The following is a 26,802-nucleotide window of genomic DNA, read 5'->3' as shown; positions in this document are numbered from 1 at the left end:
TGAGTTTCTCTCTCGTCCCCCAGGGAAAAACCCATTAAAATCCAGGGCCACATGCTAATAAACACCAACCCATGGTAAAGGGCTTCTATTAAATATTTATAACTTGCTTTAATATTTCATGTTGCAATTTTGTATTTAAATTGAATTTAATATTTTATATAAATACACCGCTAAGTGGGACTACTATTCTTTGCTGTCAATTCAGACACTCCCTGGTATGTTAAGCCCTGTATAGCATCCATGGAAACACAACACACACACACACACACACATAAAACGGCACTTCATTTTGAATTGGTGCTTCACAATGCCTCTAATTACAATAGAGAGTAAATTCCACAGGAAATTTCTGTGAAATTAACAACCCCACAGTGAAAGCAATGGGCAGTATCTCCACTTGGCAGACATTAGAGAGAAAGGCTTAGATCCATGTGGCCACGGTTGATGTTGAGCTGACGCTATTGAGGAAAGGCAGCAGAGCAAAGAGAGGGGACGCTTAGACTGCAGATGTGTGGGTAGCTTGTGTTTTCTAAGACTCCACAATCTGGGCTGACTGTGGAAGATGCATCAGACAGAAGCTTCAACCCCCCCCCCCCCCCCCCCCCCCCCCCAAAAAAGCCCTCTCTTGGTCCTTAGTGTGATAGAAGCAGGCCTGAGGCAACAAGCCCAGAGAGCAGATGATGGAGGGGATGTGCCAGGCTTGAGTGTTCCCCGCCAAAGTGTTTCAGCAGGCTGAAGTAATTGATCACTGCACGACCGAAGCTGGGAGCGAAAAAGAGAGAGCAAAAGAGAGAGAGAGAGAGCGAGAGAGAGAGAGAGAGAGAGAGAGAGAGAGAGAGAGAGATGCCGTCTCAGGAGAGAGACTGTCGGCCCTCGGTTTCCTAATGGGCCTCGTTTCTTCTCAAACACGCCGAGTCATTTTTCTCTGCCGTCTCTCCATTCATCTCAATTGCGTTTAAAAAACAACACAACAAATTAGCATTTTTCATTTGTCTGAATCAATGCCAAAGCTATATGTTAGATATCGACCGCAGTGCTTAATGTTCTTTAAATGAAATGTTAAACAGCGTGGGTTTGACACTTTAGATAATGTGTGAATACAAAAATCTGATTGATGATCACCTTGTGAAAACATACTGTGATAGATGATTCAGCGTTCAGCTCATCAAACATAAGTCTGACTTTAAAAGAAAGAAAAAAAAAAAAGAACAATCAAAATATTTGATGTACGGGTTCTCATGAGAAACTAATTAGATTAGCATTCTAAAAATAACTCTGAAATTAAGAGAATTGTTTACATAATGCTCTACCAAGACAAAGAGCAGAATCTGCATAAAAAATGTTAAGTTAAAACAGATACTATAAACTCAGTTATGAAGAAACGTGCAGTAAACGTGTTTTTCCCTTAGCGTGGTTAGAAGACGTCTACTATGATTAGCTGCTAACTCCTCAGCAGAAAATCAGGACAACTGTGATGTTGATAATAGTGATAGAGGCAACGCTGACTGTGATGTTTGTCACGCTGATGCTAAGGATGAAAATCATAACTTCTATGTCACTTTGAAAGTTTAACAGTCCTCTGACAGATTAGCCTGATTAAATTTTTAATTTTCTGAATAGGTAAACATACACGGCTCTGCTTTCTCACCTTTTTTTTGGTTTCAGGAGATTAAAAAGATCGTGGGTAATGGCACAACCCTGTAAAAACAACCTTGTTCCACTCGCGATGGGGGTCAAGCTAGCACCTGTGATTCAGGTAAACAAGCTATATAACATTCAATTTGTTTAGCATGCTTTCCCTAAGGAATTCTGTTATAGATATAGCAATCTCCCAAACTGCCTAGTATCGTTGTATCTATTGCATTTGCTGTGGGATTTTAATTTCATAAGTTGCAAAGAGGGAAGTGCAAACGTTAGTTCTATGCATTGAAATGCACCATCCAAGTCAAACTGAAGGTCAATCCATGGATTCATTATGGAAACAACCCCCCCACCTCCAAAATTTCCTCCCCACCAAAAATATCAACAGGGGCCCTGTATATGAATATGAATACTAATATGAATACGAGACAGGGTAGCAGGGACGGGGAAGGTGGAGGCGACGGAGGTGGGCTGACAGCAGCCATCCACTTATCACGTCAAGCCACTGGGATTCCAATGTCAGAGCAGAAGAAAGAGGACGCTTCCTTCATTAAGGCGGGGTTGGTGGTGGTGGTGTGGGGTGGTGGTGGTGGTGGGGGGGGGGGGGGGGTATGGGGCAAGGGGAAGCTGCATTAACATGAGGTCAGAGGGGTGGGGGGGGGTGGGGTGTCCAGGGGGAGAGGAGGAGTGCACGCTAACCAGCATTCATATCCTAATCACTCATCCAGTTATCTCATTCAGTCAGGGGGGGGGCTGAGCAGTATGCTGATGGCACTGGGTCCGTCATTAGAATGCATTAAGCATTCATTTTACGGAGCAAGGAAAAGGACCAGCATGGCCTCTTACTCTCTCTGATGTTTGCTTTTTTTGGGGGGGTCCTGTCATTCCTGTAGCATTCTAATGCCACAGGAATGAAAGGACAAGTGAGAGAGAGAGAGAGAGAGAGAGAGGGAGAGAGAGAGAGAGAGAGAGAGAGAGAGAGTAGTGAGTGTCTACTGGCCTGCGGTGATGTGGGATCTTGTTATATTGCTTTTTTTTTCTCATAATGTTATCTCTAACGTGGCTTATCCGAGTTGTAGTCGTTTATTATGCTCAGTTTTGGTTTTGGCAGGTCTTAGCTAAAGGGCAGTCATTTGTCTCAAGTTAGCAGGTTCACTCTAGTTCACCCATAGACTGAACACCGTAGACAGACTTACAGATTAGTTTAAGTAGAGAGTAAAAAAAATTATGGCCATCCAAACGCGGACTTGGTATTGTTCTTTTTCGGACATTTTTTAAGACTCTGAAACAGATAGAAGCTGGGGAAGAGAGTTGAACAAGAAAAAAGTATTGGAATGTAGTTTGTCCTGACCTCTGAAATATAAACAGACATTGCTAAATTAGAGTTTATTAGATTAGGTACCATAACTCTTTTATTCTCATGAGTGAAGCCTTTTCACAATAGAGTTTAGTAGCATGGCATCCTCTATGGAGCAATGCTGCCCCCCAAGGGAGCCTTTTGGATTAATCTTGCTACAAGGAGAGAGCTTGGTCAAGTAAACAGTCTTTTCAAGTACAAGTCTTTACCTTGTAAATGTCATATTTTTGCCAATACATGAACATGTTTTTTTTTTCCCCTTCATGACTGCTCAGGTCGTGTAACGCTCAGACAGTTATGGGTTTCTGAATCAAATATATAAACAGAATTATTTAGTAAAGTCCAAAACCTTAGCTGTAAATTAATTACGGAGACATTAACCTTTTTAATGACATCAGTATTTTGATTCCTGTAGATTGCAATCGATTTGCCATCTGGGACATGGATATTTTAATGACTGAACTATTAATGCGGTTTGGGATGAGTCTTACATCACGGTCTCTGTCCTGGTCTTCTTCCAGGCAGACACATCAGTAGTCAGCGCACACGTCTTTTTATTAGAGCGAGAATAGGAGAAGAATACAGGCAGACAGGTGACCTAGAGAGGGCAAATTCAGTCCTCTCTGCCCAATGACCAAAGAGGACACAATTTATTCTGTTTATATGATCACATTAACGGTTCTCCTTGGCAACACACACCCTGAATATTAATATTCCTTCTCCATGGTGACTGTTCGTGGAAAAGACGTTATTGCTTCCTTGTGTCCTTGGAGGAAATAAAGCCAATTCCACGGTTCAAACGTATGACTGTGAAAACACACATGTGCGTGCACACATACACACACACACACACACACACACAATCCAACTAACTAACATCAGATTTGTCTTAAAAAATTCAAAATGCAGGGGAATTATAGTTTGCGGAGTGACTCGATGGTGACATACGTCGAATTCTATGGGGAATCCTCAGTTTATTGGTAGTTTTAATAGTACTAGTCAGCTTATGTTTGTACCTTTCAAAAGAGGAAGATTTCATTTAATAAAATAACATTCAAATTAATGAGAAGAAAAAGAAGCAGAGAGGACGAACTACGGAAGCTTTAAAATACCAAATACTGTGTGGAAGATGCATGGATGTGAGTGCATTCAATGTATCACAGCAACCTATTATTATATCAAAAGTGTTTTTTAAATGGATAGCATTTGTAGATTTAATCTTGAGTCAGTGTGTTCCTTCAAGTACCTTGTTGCTCAATATGCTGCCATTCCCTCTAACACACATGGGCTGTGAGCACATGTTTCCCTGAGCCAGTAAAAGTAGACCTGGTGATACGCCAGTTAAACTTAACATTTGAAGTCTTTAAAACCGGTTGTGCGGAAAAAGTTTCTTTATTCAAATAAGGATGTGAGCATGTATATGGTTTTGATACTAAACTGAATTTTATTATCAAAAAGGCCACTTAACTTTCCAGAACTAAACTAGGATTTTTTAAATATTGTGCACTCTCTGGTCACTGTATTTCTTAATCGCCAGTTGCTGTATTTGTACTCAAGTCCTACACTAACATACCTGATCAGTAGAGAACAGTGTTTCTTAAACCTAGGCACTCTGGTTACATTTATTACTTACCAAACATTACATCTCCACCAAAGCCCTGCTCTAACTAACCCAATAATCAGTAAAGAGGGTGAAACAGGTGTGTTAGCACTGGGTTAGATGCACTTTTTACAATAATATTCATTAGGTCAATAGTTAATGTTTTGCTTAAATATGTAATTTTCACCTTGTAAACTGTGCTCTTAAGTTTGATTAAATTTTTTTTTATTACTTCCCCCCCCCAAAAAATAGATTTAGAGGGCTTGAAGGTAAGACATACCTGCTCAACAACGGTACAAGATTGGAATAACAGATTGTCACAACCTGCACCTCCATTTTGGACTTTTAGTTTGGTATGTCTTTGTGCTCTTGTTCTGTGTCTGTCTCCGCCCCTCACCTGTTCCTGTTTGCCTCGTTTATTAACCTTATTAATTTCAACCAATCCTGTTTTGCCCTGTTTAGTTCTCCTTCTATTTATGCCCTAGTGTTTGCCTTGTCTTTTGTCTATCGTTGTTTGTGTATTTTGCGCACTGTCAAGCTGCACCTTTTTGTTATTGGTTTTTTGTTCCTGTTCTGCACATGTATTTGGATCTTCAGTTCAAGTAAAGTCCTCTGTTTTGTCACCTTCATCATTGTGTCCTGCATTTGGGTCCTGCACCACACCACCAGCTTGACACAGATGTTAAACAAATTTGTCACTATTTTGACACAGCTGAATTATTTATTGATAGTAAGGGAAAGCATGGTTATATCATAAAAGGTCTTGTTAAACAGATACAGTCCTTGTAAGAAAAGATGCTCACAGCTAAGTGTTTGCAAGGACACCATGGAATTCAGTTGAGCCAGAGTGCTGTGCCAAATCGTCATTACCCTAACATTTGGGACTTTTATTTTGAAAATAGAAAGTCCGCCATCTGACTGAATATGGAAGTAGATAAAACCTTGTCAAAACAATACCACTACTACCTCTACTTCTAGTACTACTACTGTTACGAATAATAATAATAATAATAATAATGAATTCTCTCGATGGATTTTAGTTACACAGGACAGCAGTCTCAAATTATTATATAAAAATAAAATTAAAATATTATGAACCTCTCGCGTCTTATTCACGAACTCTGCTCTAGTCGCGTACAGTTTGGGTGCAGGAGTGCAAATACCAGTTTAACCTTCCTAAAAATCATGGCAAACAACGGTAGAGAGACAAGACAGCGCCGGACTACTGCAGAGCGCAACATAGAGTACATATCACGTAACTAAGCCAAACGAATGTACAAAAAATGGCAGAGAATATGGAAAATCTTCAGTACGTACGCCAGTATTACAAAACACTGGTCCAGTTGTCAGAGGTTAACTGACAGACATGTGCATTGTGGGATAGGGTAACTTCCGCCTTGCGTCACGTTACCTAAAATGTGTATCGCAGAGGTTCTGCCTAAGGTCGAGATGGTAATTCAGTGGCAAAACTGAAAACAGGAAAGGTTGTTTTGTTTAGGATTTGATAAGATGGGACCCACTGGCTGATTTAACCGGTTACATCTAGTTTTCGGTTTCATCGCACGTCCAATGAGACACAAATACCGTATCCTTCTTTTAAACTGTATTTTCACCTACAGCTAGCAAACAGCAATGAGTCCGACTTCAAGCACCGCTACATCTCTCACGGTTGCCTCAAACGGCGGACCTGTCTCCACAAAGGGCAGTCTCCAGCGCCTCTTCAGCCATGTCAAAATTGAAAATTTGGCTGCAGGACTAAGTGGAGGAGTCGTGTCAACGCTCGTGCTTCACCCCCTGGATCTTGTCAAAATTAGATTTGCAGGTAGCTGTTTGCCTTTCGTTTTTGCTTGTAAATAGTCTTATGCAATGTTACAGTCGCGATACGAATTGTTAGACTAATTGTTGGACTGTTATTCAGTTAGGCTACAACATTTTAGAGCCGTAGCGCATGTAAAGATGTGATTTCTGTCCACCCAGTTTTCTGCTTGGTGGCTGTATACTAAGGAGGACTTGAACTTAAGTTTGTCGGAGGTGACTACGCTTTCCTTTGCTTAACTTTATGTATGCTCACATGCCTGTCTGAAGATAGAAACTTTCTATACTGACAATTTTAAAGAGATAGCTATACTCCAGTTATGGTTAACAAACGAAGTCTAGGTCTACTTTTACTGCCTCAGGGAAACATGTGCTCATATAGCCCATGCGTGTCAGAGGGAAGGGCAGCGTATTGAGCAACGAGGAACTCGAAGAAACATGAGCCTGTTTACGGTGCTTCTTTTACAGTTAGCGATGGACTGGCTTTACGACCTAAATATGCCGGTATGTTTCACTGTATGAGAAGCATATGGCAGCAGGAAGGACTCCGAGGACTTTACCAAGGCGTGACCCCTAATATTTGGGGTGCTGGAGCTTCATGGGGTCTCTATTTCTTCTTGTATGTATATCTTTCTGTATTGAACTCAAAACTATTGTAATTCTCTACCTTTTATTATGACCAGTTATGACCAGATTTATATGTTGTAGTTGTTCATATTAAGTAATTAGTGGTAGTTACAAGTCTGTAACAATTGTTTTTATCATGCAGATTTACAAAAAAAGTTTTGTTGAACATTGAAGATTTTGTGAGTTTATTAATCTAACAAACAACGGTTATAGTAGTATTGTTTTGTATTGTATTGGTTTAATGGCATGTGCGTAATATACACATAATTGTCCTTTTTTCTGTAGTTACAATGCAATCAAAGCATACACCAAGGAAGGTCGCCAAGCGGAGTTGAGTCCTACCGAGCACATGCTGTCAGCAGCACAAGCAGGTCAGTGCTGGCGCTGTCTGGTTTCCATGGACACACAAAAAGTAGAGGAAAGATAAACTGTAAGGAGCTGGGTCCAGCCTTCACTGGCAGCAGTCCATAGTGACATTGTCTGGAGTACACTTGTTAAAGACGGAAAGTTCTAGAGTTGTGAATTTTCTCATTTGCCCTGCTAACCCCAATCCAGAGATAAACATTGACGCGGATAGCAGCACTGAACACTGGAATGTCTGATATTCAGTCCAAGTTTGTGTTTGTCGAGGGGACGATGCTGAGTAAAAAAAACTCTGGCCCAAATCCATACACTTATCTGCAAACTCTGTTGTCTAAGCTTGTATGAGCTCTGTTTCACTGAACAAAGAATCTCCTTAATGACACAGCCTCGGCTTCTTATGTGCCGTTTTATCTCCGTTTTGATTGTCATTAGAGTCATCTTGGATTACGCTAGTCTATTTTAGAGTCAGTCAAAAGAAAAAAACGTTCCGTCGAAAACGGAGGAGCTGTTGACTGATTATTAGAGAATGTGAGAGCGCTGAATTACTGATCATTCAAGATGCTCAGATGACGTTAATAAAAGTTAATGAAGTGGATGGTTGGCCTTGTGACTCATTAGCGGTATGCGGCGAACAAAATGGAAGTCTTTCACGGCTTTGATGGGGTTCGCTCTTAATTGGATACCACAGGTCAAGATCAGAATTATAGCACAGTTTGTCTGTTAATTAAGTAATTCTGGAACAACCACTTTCCCAAGGACAGTAAAACGAAAAACAACCCAAAAATAAATAAATAAATAAGTGCACTAGTGATGCACTGATATGTACGAATAACGCGTGACACTTTGAACTGCATGAATTTAGAATGCTGATGGATGTAATTCTCTACTGGCATTCATTTTTAAATGACTTGTCTGATTTTATTTCTACTGGTTGTCAGGAGCAATGACATTATGCATTACCAATCCGATCTGGGTAACAAAGACGCGCCTCGTTCTGCAGTACAACGCCGATCCCTCAACGAAGCAGTACAAGGGCATGGTAGACGCGTTGGTGAAAATCTACAGACAGGAAGGAGTCCCTGGACTTTACAGGGTAGGATCTCGTGTACGAACGTATAATAAACATGCTTAATTAGTCACCAGAGATATAGAGAAAGACGTAAATAAGACTCTGGCTTTGTTTATCGGCTTATTATTAGTCATTTGTCATGTACACATGTCCCAGAATAGCACTTATGTTGTTTTAAAAAATATTCATGTTTTAAATATTTCCTCTAGCTTTGAATGATTGCTAGAATGTTTTATCAAGTCACTGTTATTGCTCCCAGGGTTATTGCTCCCATGTCTACAATATGTAGAGCTTAAGACCCCACAGCAGAAACACCCATTTTCCTGTAGAAGACCGTTTCAATATATACTATCTGTGGTCTCCTTTTAAAATTATTCTATTTATAGCTCACTCAAACAAAATATAAACACTCAAACGTCTCGCACTTATGGCGCATTGCATCGGTCCTTTCTAGAGGCACGTGGACGGGTCTGCTATATATTTGGGGTAACGTTGGGTCGGAGTTGCATAAGCTGCTTTTTGTGTGGGAAAATATCGCACGTCACCACTAGGCGGTGCACTTTACCTCTGAAACAAATAAGCGTCTCAACGAAAGCTCACACAACAGCGCAAAAAAAGGGGCGGGGGGGCGGGGAGGAAAAGCTCTCCCTCAACACTCTTTTAATCTATCATTTCAGAACTTGTGAGTCTGTGGTATTTTTTTTTAGAGATTGTAAAGCCATTGGCATAAATATAAACGCAGTCGTAAATGCGTTTGAGGCGGACTCATTCATTCTCAGCAATAAAACTCATGTTATGAGTGTCTCTCCCACTGATGGGTTGTTTTTCTCTCAAGGGGTTCGTCCCTGGTTTGTTTGGCACTTCCCACGGTGCACTGCAGTTCATGGCCTACGAGGAGCTGAAGAGAGAGTACAACAAATATAGAAAGATGCAATCGGATGCTAAACTGGTGAGCTGTGGCACACGCCAAACCTCGACCGTTTTTTTTTTTGTTGTTGTTGTTTTTCTTGCAGTTATTCCCTCAAACGCTAGACAGGCCTCCAGAGACTGAAAACCGACCAATAAAAACATACCACAATCACATTTGGCAGTTCATGGAGATAAAGGTTCTACAGTTTCTTTCTTCTTCTCCTCTCATCTCTGTCCTTCTCTCTTCCTGACGCACTAGAATCCCCTGGAGTATATCACAATGGCCGCTCTGTCCAAAATATTTGCCGTGGCAACGACGTACCCGTATCAGGTGGTGAGGGCGCGTTTACAAGATCAACACAACAAGTACAACGGGGTGCTGGACGTTATCGGCAGGACGTGGAGGTAAGGGCTTTTCGTTTGGTTTGAACACACTCATTAACTCAGTCATTCAAACACACTCACTCACTCACTAACTGACTCAAACATTCAAGCATACACACACAAAAACACACTCACTCATAACCAACTGACTAGCTAACTCAAGTCATTCAAACACATGTACACTCACACATACACATACTCACTCAATCATTTAAACACACACACACACACACGCGCACACACAAACACGCTCGTCCACTCAGTCAACTTTACGATTAGCACTTCACTGAGGCTCAGGCACTCAGGCGCCCAATCAGAAGAAGGTAGAGGAAGAGGAAGAACTACCATGAGAGACTGCTTCAGACCCCCCTCCCCCTCCTTTAAATAAGTGGTACTTTCCAAGGAGCAGAATTGTGATTCCAGTGCTTACTGCAGACTCTTACTGAGGTAATGTGATGTTTAATTTGTAGCTTGGGTAATCCCTCAGCCAGCACCAGAGAGATGGAATTGATAAGTAATGGAGGAAAAGTTAAAAAAAAAAAAAAATCGTTTGGACTGGAGGCATGAACTGTTCCCACTAATTGGTTGAAAATGGATTGAAAATCAGACTAGCTGTCTGCCTTGCAGCCATACAGTATCAAACCACTGTGATGTTCAAGGTGTTAACCTGCGAACTTGAGGCCTGGCGAAGTAGCATCAAGGATATTGAAAGAAAAGGAAAAAGTCAAGTCTGTATGTCTCTATTAGAGCTTTTAATATCTGTGATAAAAATAAAAAGCATATAGCAGTTACTTTTCCAGGGGCAATAAATGTGTGCTGTCAAATGAAAAGTTTCATTAATAATAATGGCAGATGGCTTTTCGGATGGGGGGCAAAAAAAAAAGCAATTCTTCAGGTTGTTGGGTCGATTTTAATTTATGTCAAAGTACATCAAGTTTAAGGAAGTATTTACAGGTTTTAGTGTTTGGTTGATGGTACTAGTGAGACAAAAGCTGAAAGGGATTTGACAGAGTGTATTTTCTGACAGAGCTGAGTCATTCAGAAGTTCAGACCATCCAATCAGAATGTTTCTTTACCGGTCTCTTATTGGATAGTTTAAATGCTGGGTTCAAGTTATGTGGCTAACTGAGGAAGCCTGTTTTAGAATACCACTGCACTGCAAATTGTTTTTGCCCCGTTTTTTGCTTTCAGTTAAAACGCAGGTCCAACTACATAACGTAGCTTATTCACTAGACCTGTCTTCAGTCAGTTACATTTGACCAAAAATTTAATTAGAGGTAATAATGTTTAATTGCTTCAAGCGGCATAATTTTTTAATATATTTTTCTTGTTTGACTAGAGTAGATTTTGTATGTTCTCAGTTATTCTAAAAAAAAATGCAAGAAGTCGTAGCTTTTTTTTTTTTTTTTTTTTAAGCTTTCACACGCACTTAATTCAAATGATGAGCCGCAAAATCAAGTCAAATTTGCTCTATGCAAAATCAAAACATCACGTCACGCTTCAGTGTAAAACGCTGGTCGTAAAAAAAAAAAAGAAAAAGAAACAGCTCCATTAAGTAGCCCACAGAGATCAACACTGCTCGGACAAAGACGTAAACAACACCAGCCCGACTCCAAACAAGTCAGGAGAGGCGGGAATGTGGGTGAAAAGCACAGTCCAGACAGCTGCTCTTTTCATACTGGTCCTCTGTTCTCCTCTGCTCACTGCAAACAAATCGGTTGTTTACGCTGAGAGTAGAAAAATGTTATTAACCAGCACTGTATGAGGTCAGACACAGTCTTTTAAACCATATTGCAGCTGCTTTGTGTCTTTTCCAAGTTGTAATTCTTACAAAGGCTTGGCATGACAGAGTCGGACTGAAGGCCAGTGCTTCTCTGTTCATTTCCTCAATAATCTTAAGTCACGTACCTTAGAAGCAGCCGCGTACTGCCACAAATTAAACGCGATTTTATTCGCGGTAAAGTGAGATGGTCAAGTGTATAACGATGATTACCTTTTAGACAGTTGTTACTTGTAACCACTTAGACGTCTTTTAGCTCTGAAGAGCGCATCTTGATTACGAATACAGTTCATTTCAAACGAAGAACAAGAAGAATGAAATTAGCCAGATGAGTGGAGTCTGATTTCACGTCTCGGGGAAACTTGATGACTTCTTAACTGCCATTCGTTCATTTTGCTGTCTTTTTTTTTCCCCCACCTACAGAAACGAAGGTCCTTTGGGATTCTACAAAGGCATGGTGCCCAATTTGATCCGTGTGACACCGGCCTGCTGCATCACGTTCGTGGTTTACGAGAATGTGTCCCGATTTCTCTTCGGCCAGTGAGAGTGGTGGGGTTTGGGGGGGGCGCAGATGAAGATTGGCTGTAACGAGAAAAAGACAGGGGGGCGCCAGTCCACGAGCAAGCAGCTCGGCACGGACGACCGCGCTGACCGCGCTCCTTCCTGAGCTGCGTCATTGTGGTGGAAGTGACGGAGTCATGGATGTCAGCCGTAGCTCGGGGGGGGAAGTGGAGGAAACGGAAGATTCTGGAAACAATTTCTTCCCAATAATATCAGCATGCAGTGGGTTGTGTATTGCTGCAACATGTGAAATTCAAAGAATTGCGTTTTCTTGTGCTATGTCATAAGCATTTGATTTGTCTCTTGTGCAGATGAGATCAAATGCCTCACTGTCTACGTATGTAGACAGGAAAATATCCAAAACACCACGGAGCTGCTGCGCGTTAGAATGTGAACTGAAAGCCGGGAATGGAGACCGAGGTTGAAATTTCATAAGAATACATATGCTTTTTGTAGGATGACAAACTTATTTGATCTCTGTACGACGCCTCGTAATGTCACGTCGCGTTTCCATGGTAAACTGGGCACGAGTTAATACCAGTTAACAGCAGCATCTTTGTTTCACAAAAAAAAAAAAAAAAAACATGTTTGAGTTGATCCTTGCAAAAATAAAATTATACAACACGAGCAAGAGCCTCAACAGTGTGAATGGTGTATTGGTAACAGGAAGTTAACCCCCCCCCCCCCCCCCCCCCCCCCCCCAGAAAGACTGAAACTATTGTGTATTTCAGATGTCACCAGCTCAAAGGTGTGAGTGCATGTGAGCACAAACGAGAGAGGGAACAACTCTTTTGAAAATTTTGATGAAGGGTTGTGAGATGTTAGCATAAGTTGACCAAAATGCAGCAAATATGTCTTGCATAAGATACAGACACCGGTTTCTGATCATCTTTTTTTTTGAGAGCTGCAAACATAAATATTAACAGGATACTGAATTAATCATCTTTTCTGACCTTGGGAATGGAACGTTCACTTAAATTCTTTCAACATTTATTTCCTTGTTCTTGTTTGTTCACTAATGCATGTTGGAGAAAAAACTTTTAAAAATTTCTCATTCAATTTACATGAGTTTTCACAACTCTGTCTGATTTTAAAACTTTGACCACACCCGATAATAACATATTTGTAATTTAAATTTTCGTGGCGTGACTCACAGTGACTCAATAATGGTTTCGGACCCCTGATTTTTGACGCTTTTGTTAAATAAAAGCCTTCTTTGGAAACGTGGTTCAGGCTGTGAAACAGATAGATCCCTGCAGGCTAAAATGCCAAAATATGAGAAGTGCATTGATTGTACTTAACAGCAGAGATTTTCAAAAAGACAATTTATTGACAAATGTGTAAAAGACATCCACTTGTATAAAAACTTGTTTTAAAAGTACCCTACTTGCTCATCTAAAGTTTTCTTAAACACAGATACAAAGTCAGAGAAGGGATAATAAGATTCTTTCTGGAACGGAAAGATGTTCCGTGGCTGATACTGCGCTACATTCTGATCTAACTCTGCACCCCTCGGTTCGGATAAACTTTGATGCTTCTATTTTCTGAAACATCGACCGAGGCACTGGAGGTTTGGCAAGTCACTGCAGACATTCTTAGAATCTGACTGCGAAAAATGAACAAAAGGGGGGGGGGGGGGGGCGGCTGTTCTCTATTTGAGATGAAGTTTCCAAGGTCATTTGGGAAGCTCCTCGATAATCACCCTGGAGACGGAATTCCAACCTGTAGACGCGTCGCCGCGGGGATAGTCACCGCAGGTGCCGACCCATATGGCGACGTCCACTAAACCGGCACGGACCCCCTCGCAGAGTCCCTCGACTGTGGCCCATCCCCCGCCCCCACAAAACCAAACACGGAGAAAAGTCAACATTCGGTTAAGAATTCTCACAATTCACTGAGGGTAACCACAGATGGTGTTTATAGCATTGTTCTGTACTTGAACATGAAGGTTGAACCTTGGGACAAAGGCAAATTATCTGGTAAATATGCTAATCTGGCTCCCAAGACAGACAGTCTTGAAATGAAATCTAACCGCTGTGCATAAATACATGTCTCCAGTGTCTGTAATCAGAGGATGTAAAGAAGCTTCTGGTATTTTTAGACAAGTGGTTTGAACAGCATTTGTCCTTCAAATATATGGTTTCTAAAATCACATCTTTATCGTTCACTTCTGAGTACACACAGAGAAGAGTGTGTGTGTGTGTGTGTGTTTTTCCCAGCTTTATGAATGTATGACTTAATAATTGTGAGAGTCAATTGAGCGGAGATGATTCTAGCTGACAAGTACATAACTAAATTAAATGTTTTCTGAGTTAAGCTCTGAGCTAGAATAATAGTGATTCATGGACCGGTTGTGTACAGCTGTTCCAAATGCAGCTTCTTCAGTGAATCGAAGTGAATGTATTAATATTTGAGCTAAAAACCTCATCAGTCTATCAGTGGGTGGCGCAGATTTGACTGGTCCCTAGGCTTTTTTTGGTTGTATGTATGCTAATGAGTGTGTGGAGGCTCCCTTTATGCTAATCAGGGGGTGTGGTTATTACTCTTGGCTGCTGTGGTGTGTGGTCTTGCTGTAGCCCTGTGTATATTGTGAAGGAGGGCATGGTTTGGGGGCGGGGCATCTTACCGGCAGTGGTTCTGTGTATGTTGATAGTTGAGTTGAATTCGGGACTGCCCTGGTCCAGGTAGATGATGGATTCAATGGGCAGCGGCCCGGAGCACTCTGCTCCGTTAAAGGTGAAGTACCAACGTTGACAACAGGCTGTCTTACACTTGAGTCTGAGAGAGCCGCTGAACAGCACACGCAAGGCGCTGTCAGAGCGGAGCTTAGTAAACGTGCATTCCTGAGGACACAACAGGGCTTATGATGCATCTGACAACAACAAGATAAAGTTAATCTTTATCTATTTTACCTAGTTTTCTAGATAAGCCGGATACGGTAGTTGTCTAGACTGAACTAGATAAAGTCGTTTTCTAGATAAACTAGTATTCTAGATTCATCTTAAAAAGTTGAGATAAAAAACTATCACAGACTTTTCACAGTAGTCATTTTGGAACAGAGTGTGTCATTAGGGTGTGTGAAACACAGAAATGACACAGGAAACATGCTGGACAGTGAATGTGGTTCTTTAAGAAAAGAGTCTTTAGTAAATGTTTCCTAACTCCTGTCACACACTGACACATCTCCTTGGTTACCAGTTTTGGTCACCTACTGTGATTTTGCCCAGGTCTATTCCATAGTTGAGGGAGTTCCAAGCACACTGTTTGTAGTTTGGTCTCCAAGGCTCCTCAAAGATCTCACTCACACACTCTCCCTTCTCTCCTTTCACGCCGTCCCGCCCTGGAATACCCGGAGTACCAGGAATACCATTCACTCCTGGACTCCCTTCCCTGCCTGGGATACCAGGCGGACCCTGCAGGCAACTATTGTACTGGAGGGAGAAGGAGAAGAAGAAAAAAGGAAAAGATTCAGGAAGCTTGATGTTACTGAATTCTAAAACCCCAAGAACTGACTGTCTAACACCATTATAATTTCATCATAAACCACTAATTTAGTTAACAGTAGGACGTTTTTGAAGCTGCACCAGAATTAATGAATATTTAAAAAACATAAACTTTGAGTTTTAATTAAACAGTATAAATTTAAATCAATGCTGTGTTTTATTACTGCATTAAACATGCACGTTTTCCACTGTTTTGTCAGTTTAAAATGTGTTAGTTCTGCTATGTATTGCTTACTGAGTTCTCTTAAAATTGGGGCTTTGTTACACATCGTCCAAAGGCGTCTGACTCATCAGCCCACGCTGACTGTTAGGACCACTGGACACTGGGTCCGTTAGTGTGATTCATTATCTACTGCTGTAACTGTTTGCACAGATGTATGTTTTCTCTCTCTCTCTCTCTCTTTCTCTCTCCATCTCTCTCTCTCTCTCTCTCTCTCTCTCTCTCTCTCCCTCTCTTTCTCTCACACACTGAGTCAAACGTAGACATTCTGCACCGTTACAGGCTCCTCTAAGACTTACCGCCCACCCTGTGCATACCACCCACTGGGAGACAAACACTCAAACCAAAGCAAGGCATCTAAAGGCTTTCAGTTCACTTTTGAGGTAATATACAGAAAAGACTTTGAGGTAATATACAAAAAAGGCAAAACATTGGTCATTGCATTAACATGAAATCGTTTTCCTTTGATGAAAAACATTTTTCATCACAACACACACACACACACACAAAGTCACTTCGTAATTAGAAAACAAAGTACACCATAAAATGAGTGCATCAGCCTTCCTGCCACTCACGATTCCCTAAACGAACAAGTGTAAACCTTTCAAAATTCAACCCATAACGGCTCAGCTCCTCATTCGCTTTTTTGAAAACTCATCACAATCCACTTGAGTATAGAGTTTATTTATTCCCTCGTAAGTAACTTCTCTCGGGGTGGTGTTAGATGTCTGAATAAAATGAACTCCATGTGGAATGTAAATTAATGATCATAGTCTCTACTACAAACTTCTTTTTATTTGCATACCATGGGGTATCAGACAATAGTGTATTCAGTCCATAGGTATAATTTGAGCAGATCATTCTAATGAATAGAACAGAGGGTATTTAGACTTAGATCTGGATTTATGTGACCATAGGAATTTTCCCAGATGTCAGATTTTTTTTCTGTAAGAAAAAAGAGAAAAAAAATGGCATATTGGCCTGACAGTCCATGTGACATCATCTGAGTGTCGCCCACAAAGCGTATTTTTCCATGTGCTGAGTATATGTGTTCGAGTCTGGCCAAGTACATGAAAGGAAAACCTTAGTCTTTCTGTTTAAACGCCTGTAACAGAGAACTTACATAACTTGAGAACTCCACTGAAAATTCGTGCAAAGGTCCACACCTGAGCGGGAGAAAAAAATGCACATGCCAGTCATTCTGTCCAGACAACGGTCTCTCAGAAAAATGCCCCAGGCTATGTGAAAGTGTAATATTTATCTGTAATAAAACGCCAACTCTGGAGATAAAGGAAATATTTTGAGGACAGTGCTTCTGTTTCTGTAATTAGAAAAAAAAAGAGAAAGGAAGAAGAAAAAAGAAAGCTTTACGCCATCACCTCTTGACTGAAAGTAACTGTCTCATTGGCATGCCGGGAGCACAGAGCCGTGAAAATAAGAGCCGTTAAATAGGTAATAAATCTTTCCAATATCGGGTTATGCCAGGCGTGGAAGTGAAATATATTCATATTTATTAAATCCATAGCGCTGTATGTACGTAGCTCCACCTAACAGTATTGGCCATCTTTATTGACTCAACATGGCCGAGTGTGCCCCAAACAAAACCTAAGCACACAGATAATACGAGCCTAACTGATGCAGTTTTTACTTCACGGATACCGACCGCTTCGTTCATCACAGGAAATCAGGCTTGACTAAAGCTCTGAGGTAGAAGCTCATTGGAGGTTTCTTGAAAAATGTACCGTTCAGTGGCGACCAACCCCAACCGAATACCGTGAATATAAAACCGGCTAAAAGGGCTGAATAATAGATGGATGAATACCCTTCACTATGGTAAATCTAGTGTGATATTTCTGTAATAGAATCCCATAAAATATCGTCCTCAAGGGAACTCGTATTAGATGATATATCTGTTCCTGACCGAGAATATGCCTAGTCCATAGTCGTCGGAGTCCTTCTGATGTTTTATTATAGCCATTGCAGTGTAAGGTTAAGTTAGACATTGTTATTTCAGTACCTAATCTTTGAAATAAACAAACTTCACAGGAACACTATAGGCCGTCAGTTGGTCTCTAATTCATAACAACTATGTGCAGGCCAAACAATGAACGCATTTAGAACTGTAACTATCAATTCAACGTGTTTATTGCATTCTATTTCTACACACTGTCGAAAAACACCAGCTAACCAGGCAGCTTGAATTAGCTTTTTTTTATGTAATGTACTGTTGCTCTCTCTCTCTCTCTCTCTCTCTCTCTCTCTCTGTATTAGGGTGAGAGCGTGTGCGTGTGCCATAATGTGTAATCGTTAAAAAAAGACCACAAAACATTTCTCCCAACATAAACACACACACACACACATAAAAGAGAGAGAGAGCATTTCACAGTACACCTAGCTAGGAGTCTCAGGTTGGCTCTACTCTGTATCGCTTTATCTAGAGAGGATGAAAGAGACCGTAGATGCTGACAGTGCCTTGCAGACGTGGGCCGCTATTTTTAGACAAACTTGGGGATTTGGCCAGGCTGGAATACACTGCCCCTCATGGCAAAAAAAACTTGACTAGAATTAAGACAAAGTTAAAAAAAAAAAAAAAGTATTTAAATTGCCTCCAGACAGAACTTCAACAGAAAGGAAAAAACAAGCAATGAAAAGGCAGCTGCCATTTGAAATACAAACAGCTGGGAATGAATTCGAACGAGAGAGAGAGAGAGAGGTTGCTACTTTTCTACTGACCACTAGGTAGTAATAATAGAGTAATAAAACAGTACTTAAGGCATCTATGCATGTAAATGAAAAGTAATTTTAAAGGACATTTTTAAGTACCGGGTTGTGATTTCAAGAAGTTACCATGTTATAATGGGTAGATTGGGCCTCTGCTGGGGATCTGGTGCAGTTCTGTTTGCCAGTGTCCCCTCCAGTGCACTAGAGGATGACACAAATAATACTTATCAATATAGAATTTACTGTTTGCTCGGAGAATGGTCTTTTCAATAGCGCTCTATGTTGTGTGTAATACGAACGGCATTATCCTATGATCTGTTGTAGCAGAAAGAGAGATAGAGCGAGAGAGAAATCCATCTTTGATTACCCCGAACTGTCTGGATTATTTCTATTCTTTCTCTAGATCTAGTTTGGATGTTTGCCAACAGAAAACGGCTACTGTATTGCCAATACCAATACAATGGCGAGGCGAAGAGGAAGCAATCCCATAAAGAGTTTAGTCAGCACAATATCACAGTTTATTACACATTGATTACTTACCAGAGTGGCTACAACAGATCGAAAGCTACAGTGGGCTCTTGCATACCATCTCATTATTAAGTCACTGTTTTATACTTCGAAAGAGTTTAGTGCTCTTTTACAATAAAAACTCAAGTTTAAACTACCGTAGGCTATTCGGAAAGTAATATATAGAAATTCTTGAAACCAAGGGCTGCTCAAAATCTTGCACACAGTCTTGAAATGTACAAGAGTAGTATGGAACTAAATGTGCACTTAACATAAAGTTATCCTCTGAATAACGATACACAACTGAAATACATTTTGGTACAGAAAAAAAAAATCTTACTTTGTCTACGTATTCAGCATCCTTCTGACGTAACCCTCTATGTTTCATTCTTTCAGCGCCGTAAAAAGGGAAAATTAACCAGGAAAAGATCAGTACTTGTGTAGCTAGATAATCCATGGCAAGCAGTTCGAGACACAGCACTTGAGAGAACAGCGCTTCTGTGAACCGGTATGAGTGGCAAAGCAGGACTGAGAAGTGGCGAGTTACAAACGTTTCCTGGCTAGGATGTCTGTCGCGTCTCTAGGGAAGCTTACCTTCAAAGCCACTTACAGAACACTGCAGCCGATTTGGCTGATCTGGGAGCAGCTTCTCTTGCCACAATACTATCCCAAACATTGCAAGAGAAGTGGTAAAGCTGATGCCAGGTCAGTGGGTAGCGGGTAACCTCTACTAATTACTCAAGTTTCATTTCGCTTTCATTGAAATGCAGGGTCTGTTCTGAATGCGATCGATTGCAATGTGTAACTTGGAAACAACACAAAACTTTAAATCTGCGTAAATCGACTAAAAATCCATCTGCCGTTGGCATTATGGATAAAAAAAAGTCAGACGTTGCTAAAGTATTTCTCCTCTGCCTCCGTATGATTGACTTTTTATCGTTGGCCTATAGCGTTGGTTTCTGGAAAAACATTTCTGCTCTGTGAGCATTCAAGTTCAGCCAGAAGACAAACAAAGCATCACGAATTTTACAATGGTAGTGCAGGCAGCTCCTCGAGTGTTTGGTTCATAGAATAATCTCATATTTCCGTCTAAAGGATATGCCTAATGAAGTAATTAGGAGGTAATTATTCAAACGGAGCATAAACATTCAAACATATTGACGTATGTTTGAGTGTTTTGGTGGCTTTTGTAATGACCCGAAGTTAGCAGTGACCATTGCTAACGGGGGGGTGAAGATTTGAGCTTGTATAGCCTCTGTTATGTTGGTTTTAGACAGGCACCTTTACCCGAGTGCACAGCACAAGAGTCATGTAGTACTGTGTTGTCAATGTTTTTCCAGTAATGAGACTAAATCCTCTGGTATCCAACTGCGAGCAGCTCCGCTCGCGCGCGCGCGCGCACACACACACACACACACACACACACTTGTAATTAAGCAATCCTTATTCACTGGGGTTCTCAAGCATTTAATTGTGTTCTAAAATGGAACTTACACCTTTATGAAACATTTTCCCCCGTGTTAAGTTTCTTAATCAGTTAAGCTTGACAAATGTTGGCTGCAAAGTCAAGCGACGATTTTTTTCCCCCCTCTGTATTACTCCAGTGAGTTCGCTGTCTGTGAAACAAGCTTTCACTATTCAAAGTCTCCCCCTCCCTCCTCTTCCTTTTCTCCCCCCTCCGCTCCAACCTGGCTGCTGTCCCAAACGCCATGAGGAATGAAAAACCGTTAACTTACTGTAAGAGCTTGTTTTTCCTCGTACACGGAGGTCTTCTACCGTTTTTGAATGTGTTCTTTCTCTGTACTCATTTGCCAGCCTTCATTCTAGCGCGGTCAAAACGCTGCAAATATCATAGGCTTTTGAATTACCCAAGATGTAGGGTTATGATCGAATGCTCTTATTTAGACCCAGCTTTATATCCGAGCTGCAACTTTTCAGTCTAATGAGGTCCCTGTGTCCCAGGACAGGCAGCATACTGTGTTAGCTGTGTAGTTTTGTGTGGCTCTTTTTTTTTTTTTTGAACTGCGTTTGTTTTCCTTTCCAGCTGTCCCTCGTGGGGTATCTTTCATGCCGGCATCAAATCTCCAGTGTTGCCAATAACGTAGCTGAATCAGGCTTTCATACTACACCACTGTGAGTTTCTCTCTTCATTAGATGCACTAGAGAGAGAGAGAGAGCGAGAGAGAGAGAGACTGATTTGTACCCCATTTCATAACTTCATCTTGTTTCTTGGGTAGCACTGTCTCCTCACAGCAAGAAGGGCCTGGGTTCAATTCCCGGACATGCAGCCGCGGTACTTTCTGTATGGAGTTTGCATGTCTTCCCTGTGTCTGTGTGGCTTTCCTCCCACTGTCCAAAGACTGGTGACCTGTCCAGGTGTTTCCCCACCTTTCGCTCAGTGAGCGTTGGGATAGGTTCCAGCATGGCCAAGATAATGAATGAAAGAAGTTGTGTTTTGTAGAATAAGGATATATAATTTATGGTCATTTACAGCCTTGCCATATGGAGTCCAAACATGTGTAAACAGACAATGCATAAACTTGTGGTCAAAACTGGCCAAATCAGTCAGTCTCTCTGTGTTACAACAGTGGAATGACCTCATTGTGAACTTCACCATAGCGTGATTCTGTCTGCCCTGGCCACTTATCTGAAATTCAGACACTTCTAGCAACTTTGATGAGGTGAATTGGTTATGTACTGTGTGACTATAGAGAGGCAGGCAGGAGTAAAAAGCCTGGAAGAGCATTGTCTTGTTCTGCCCAAGTTATATGCCATCTCTCTCTCTCTCTCTCTCTCACTCACTCTCTCTCTCTCTCTTTTATTACCCAGGCACTCCTATAGGTGGCACTACAGCACTGTAAAATCCTTTCTAGTTCATCTCTCTTGCTCTCTCTCTCTTTCTTTCTCTCTCTCTCTCTCTCTCTCCCTCTCTCTCTCTCTCTCTCCATACAATTCTGCAAAATTACCAATTGTAATCAGTGTTTAAATTCTTTCATTCAAGGCCACCAAACAAAAGCTCTCTGCTTGACACATCATTTACAAATTATTCATCTTTTTTTTCATACCTCACTATGTCCTCTGTGTTTCTGTCAGGGACACGCTGAATTGAAATACAAAAAAGGAACGGAATGTAAATTCTCCCCCAAAAGGTTACCAGTCATATGTTGTGAATCTTATGCCTCTCTTTGAATGGGGTAGTGTTTTAAAAAGAGCCAGTAAGAGCAGAGTGTGTTTCTTAGTGGGTTTTTGTATATGTGTGTGTTAGTACACATAATGAATCACATATTAGGGTGATAAACACATAAGGGGGGGGGGGGGGGGGGGGGGGGTGGGCAAGAGTGTGGTCTGGTATTCTAGAAGCCTGTCATTTCAAGCTGATGAATCCAGAGTTATTTTCCCCCAGTGCAAATCGTGGACACTCGGTGTGATTCTGTCTCTCTGGGGAAGTCCTGTCTCCCAGAGAACAGCAAGCCTAGCTGGCTGGGAAATGGATTTTTTTTTTTTTTTGCAGGAGGCCTTTTTGATGAAATTAAATGGCTACGTGATGATAAAAGCAGCAGAGTGGCTTCTGGATTAAAAGCCACGTGGTGGTTCTATCCGGCACTTTCCGTGATGGGTCTTTGCCACATTTTTTTAAGTTATACCCATAAAACACATTTCAGTATCATTCATATTTATAAGGAGGATAAATAATAGGGGAATATTAATAGCCAGCTGATTAACATAATGCATACAGACGTATAAATCTAAATTTTATACCAGGTTTCAAAATGAAGGAGCTTTTTTGGGTGGCCGAGAAAAGGGCGAGACTTCTTTGAGTTTCACACAAAAGAAGGCATTTCGTGTGTCACACACTGTCATCAAAGGCAGGCAGTCTTATTCAGAACCTTTTTTTTTTCTTCTTCTTCTTTTTTTTTTTTTTACTCCATATATTCGGCAAGCAGATGGAAAACCCATCCCCCCGTGACAGACAGCTGAAAGATGTGAAGCAAAGGAACATTCAAGCAGACTACAGTTTGACTGCAGTGCTATTTTTTTGCCGTCCTGGAGCTCTGGACACTGCTACTTCTCTCCCTCTCCTCTCCTCTCTTTCTTCTCCTCTCCTCTCCTCTCCTCTCCTCTCCTCTCCTCTCCTCTCCTTTCCTCTCCTCACCTCTCCTCTCTTTCTTCTCCTCTCCTCTCCTCTCCTCTCCTCTCCTCTCTTTCTTCTCCTGTGTGTCAGTCTCTATCCCTCTGTATTAATCCACGCCTCAGCAAACATAACCATCCACTATATACTTAGACCCAAGTCCACACTTTTTCCCTGATATGTTTATAATTTGCAAGGACATCAGATTTTTGTAAGGGTGTGTGTGTGTGTGTGTGTGTGTATGTGTGCGTTGTTTGAGAATCAAGCTCTGCACTGCAGTTCTTTAGTTGCTTGACTACATCTGAGCATGCATGAATCTCTGAGGAATGACTATTTAACAATAGGGAGGCTGTGCATTCAGGGCACTGGAGGTTACTTAAGATAGAACCGTGTCCTGCACATTTCCACCAATATTTTTGCTACGGTCAGCTCTTGTGTTAAGTAGCTCTGGCAGAAATCTTCTGCCTGGTTTTCTGCCAGGGTGTCAAGTACAGGTGATGTAGAGTTAGGCTTTAGCGTGTCTATTATCCACCAGGATTTCACGTCGGGAATAAAATGTCAGATTTGGATTCACAGCCGTAGCCGTCTTCTCTCCTGCAGTTTCTTTAAAATACATTGTATGTTATGTATATTGAGGATTCTGATCACAATCCTATTTTTTTTCTTTCGTTCTTTCTTTCGTTCCTTTTTTTTTTTTATCATCATCATCATCATCGACGTTTGCTTGTATCAAGGACAATATATGCAAATGATATTCAAATTTCATGCATGATGTGCTCCATTACCTTGATAATTACAGCAGTGTGTAACGCTTTTAGTTCAGAAACACACACTGTGAATTGAGTCCAGCGAAAACAGTGATGGAATCGCAGAGCAGAACACAAGCAACAGAGGTAAAGCAGGCTTGAGCAGACTGCAATTCCTTAGCAGTAAAAAAAAAAAAAAAACTACATGAGAGAAAAATAGGCCCTCACAAGTCCAAGAGGTCCCAGGGTAGCTACATCATTTCCATTCTGGTCTTGAAGAAAATCATCTCTGTAAAAATAAGCATACATGTACCCCAAGTCCAGTCATTCTACCACTACTGCACATTCTGTCAATATTCTCCATGTAACTGCTGTACGAAGTAATTTTTTTTTTTTTTAGTGGCTAATATGAAGGGCGTTGAAGTTTTCAATCTATGATTTACCCGAAATGAAATTGAATTATACAGCTCAACAAAATGAACCATCACCGTCGTCTTTTTAAACACTGTCTTTCCAAATGCAGGTCTCTTGAGTAATTACACTGAACAGTAATTGCACGGCTATAAAAGAGTGCTCCCGCGATTCAACCGTTTGCTCTGAAAATTACCGTTTTTGTTGACGCGCACATCATTTCTTGTTTCTATGGTTGCCACATTCTATTTGCTTTGTCACGACGGATCACGAGTACTAATATTGTGCAGAAAGTGTCATAGGCTCCAGCCATAAGATATGTTGCCTTAATTATAGTGGCAGATAGCAGACAATTTTATCCTCTTAGCATCCTGGTGTTTATATTAAAGAATGTTGTAAAAACATGGCCAGTGCTCAGTGATAAACATAAAGTAGCTTTTGCACTCTTATCATAATTCCTAGCTGATTTCATAGTAACTGATGGTTTTCTCTCGTGTGGCAACATTAAGACTGTGACAGCACAGTCCAGTTACTATGATGTTTATTCACCTGAGACGGGGGAAGTTCAAAGTGCTCCCGAGTTACATTTTGAGTCCCTTGGACGAAAGTGAAGAGTTGAGAGAGAGAGAGAGAGAGAGAGAGAGGGGGAGGAAAAAGGAGCCAAGCTCAGATGTAGAGTGGCGTCCAGGCACAGAGATGGCCTTGCACGGTATTGCAAGAAAAACTACAGAGCAAAGCAATGGAAAAACGAATGCTTTGATTCCACTCTTGTCCCTTGGCAAACCAGTCCATTTCATTTCATTTCAGCTCTGTTCATCCATCTCTGTTAAGCTTGGGTATGTACATTTTGTACCCAGTAATCTCTCTCTCTCTCTGTCTCTCTCTCCGTCTACATAAATTTGAAGTAATTTCTTCTAATTTGCTGGCTTTCGCCAACCAGGGACTGCAAGTCATCTCCTGGTAACAGCTCCACACCCTGTTTGATTGTCAGTGGATTTTGGCCTTGTTTAGAAGCTTGACTCAGTCTTTGAACCTTTTTCCCAGCACATACCTTGCCATTCTCTGTCAATAACCGATCTTCTCTTGATTCTGGGATGTTCTTGTGTGAAGGAACAAATTCCAGTTTGAAGTCTTTCACTGTTGCAATCCCTCCATTCGTTTCATCCTTCACGTATATGTTGTATCTAGAGCTCAAGTACCACTAGCGCTTCAGCACTCTTCAAGGCTTTGAGAAATTGTACTCTTTCTTGTTTGTAAAGATGCGTTTGCTAATTACCCTCTACGCTGCAATATATTAACAAAGACACTGAGAAAATCTGAACCAGTTGATAATATGCATGCATGAAATTTATGCATTCGCGTGGTAAAAGCACTATACAATCATACAATCATAATTCGCCTTTATGTTAATCCTCTTTCCAGTTGGTTTTCATCTTTATCACTGTACGTCAGTTTAAAAATGAGGCGTGCGGATCAACTTAAAAAGCAATCACTTTTTTTATTACTATTTGTAAATGACATTTACAAATGAAAATTTACATAAACGGAATCTGATATTTTACAAAGTCGTATTTCTCACAAAAATATATCTCTTTTCAAAAAGTTTAAATATCTGTACATTAGTCTTGAATACATTTACAGAGGAGGCTGGCCCAACTGGACACGGATCAACAGTGTTCCAAACAAATTTTTAAACTTCCGACAGCATTTTTAAAAAGCTCGTTTACAGGGAACAACTGATGGCCAAAGAGACTAAATAAAGAGACCACTCAACGTTTGTCAAAGAGAAAGACAAACACAAACAGTATGAAAATAAAACGATTACTGGTTTTAGCGGCACAAACAGTACAAACATAGCAGCAATGCTATATCTGGTCATTTTTTTTTCTTTTTTGGCAGACGTGCAAAAGTGAACAGCTATAACACTTTTTTTCTTCTTCCTTCAAAAAAATGAAGAACAATGAAATCATAACCAACCAATGTTGATAAATAAGTTATTTAGTAAATCATCTGTTAAGTCACACAACAAAACAAACACGTGAAACTAAGAACAAACAAACAAGCAAAAAGCTTAGAAAATATATGCATGTGGAGGTATTTTACAAGGCACTGTTATGACTGACTGACTGACTTGGGAACTTTGACAAAAGACACTGACAATGACCTTCACGGCAACTTTGACAGCTATGCATACAATGTGCTCTTTAGGATGCCAGAAAAAATCTGGATGTGAAAGAGTTCTGCGTTTGAAAAAGAAAAAGGAAAAAAGTGTTGTTTAACGTGTTCTCGGAAACACGCATTACCCATGACCTCACCAGTCATAAGTAAGAGCCGATTTCTGATTGGCTGTTGGTTCAATTGAAGGGTTAGCTTCAGAAAAGCTTGAGTAAAAAGCTGCAGAACTTGAAGGGGGTTTTACACTGAAGTGCTGATTACACTTTTGCTTTTTCTCACGACAA

At 40.9% G+C, this 26,802-nt stretch overlaps 2 protein-coding genes across 2 annotated transcripts; one reads left to right on the top strand and one right to left on the bottom strand.

Moving 5' to 3' along the window:
• Positions 1 to 6,035: 6,035 nt before the first annotated feature.
• On the top strand, positions 6,036 to 12,647 carry slc25a32b (solute carrier family 25 member 32b). The gene is made up of 7 exons (XM_030784573.1): positions 6,036 to 6,420; positions 6,882 to 7,032; positions 7,326 to 7,411; positions 8,342 to 8,496; positions 9,308 to 9,421; positions 9,641 to 9,786; positions 11,969 to 12,647. Exons 1-7 carry the CDS (start codon positions 6,231 to 6,233, stop codon positions 12,087 to 12,089), a joined length of 963 nt encoding a protein of 320 aa, XP_030640433.1. The 5' UTR covers positions 6,036 to 6,230; the 3' UTR covers positions 12,090 to 12,647.
• A 1,134-nt stretch (positions 12,648 to 13,781) lies between these two features.
• cthrc1b (collagen triple helix repeat containing 1b) lies at positions 13,782 to 19,514 on the bottom strand. The gene is made up of 4 exons (XM_030785072.1): positions 19,398 to 19,514; positions 15,319 to 15,537; positions 14,733 to 14,949; positions 13,782 to 13,924 (listed from the first exon to the last, which is right to left on the bottom strand). The coding sequence occupies exons 1-4, from the start codon at positions 19,512 to 19,514 to the stop codon at positions 13,782 to 13,784; spliced, it is 696 nt and encodes a 231-aa protein (XP_030640932.1).
• Between the last annotated feature and the right edge of the window lie 7,288 nt (positions 19,515 to 26,802).

The sequence above is a fragment of the Chanos chanos genome, chromosome 9 (assembly GCF_902362185.1).
Source record: "Chanos chanos chromosome 9, fChaCha1.1, whole genome shotgun sequence".
Taxonomy (NCBI): Eukaryota; Metazoa; Chordata; class Actinopteri; order Gonorynchiformes; family Chanidae; genus Chanos; species Chanos chanos.
This window is presented reverse-complemented; position numbering and strand designations above follow the sequence as displayed.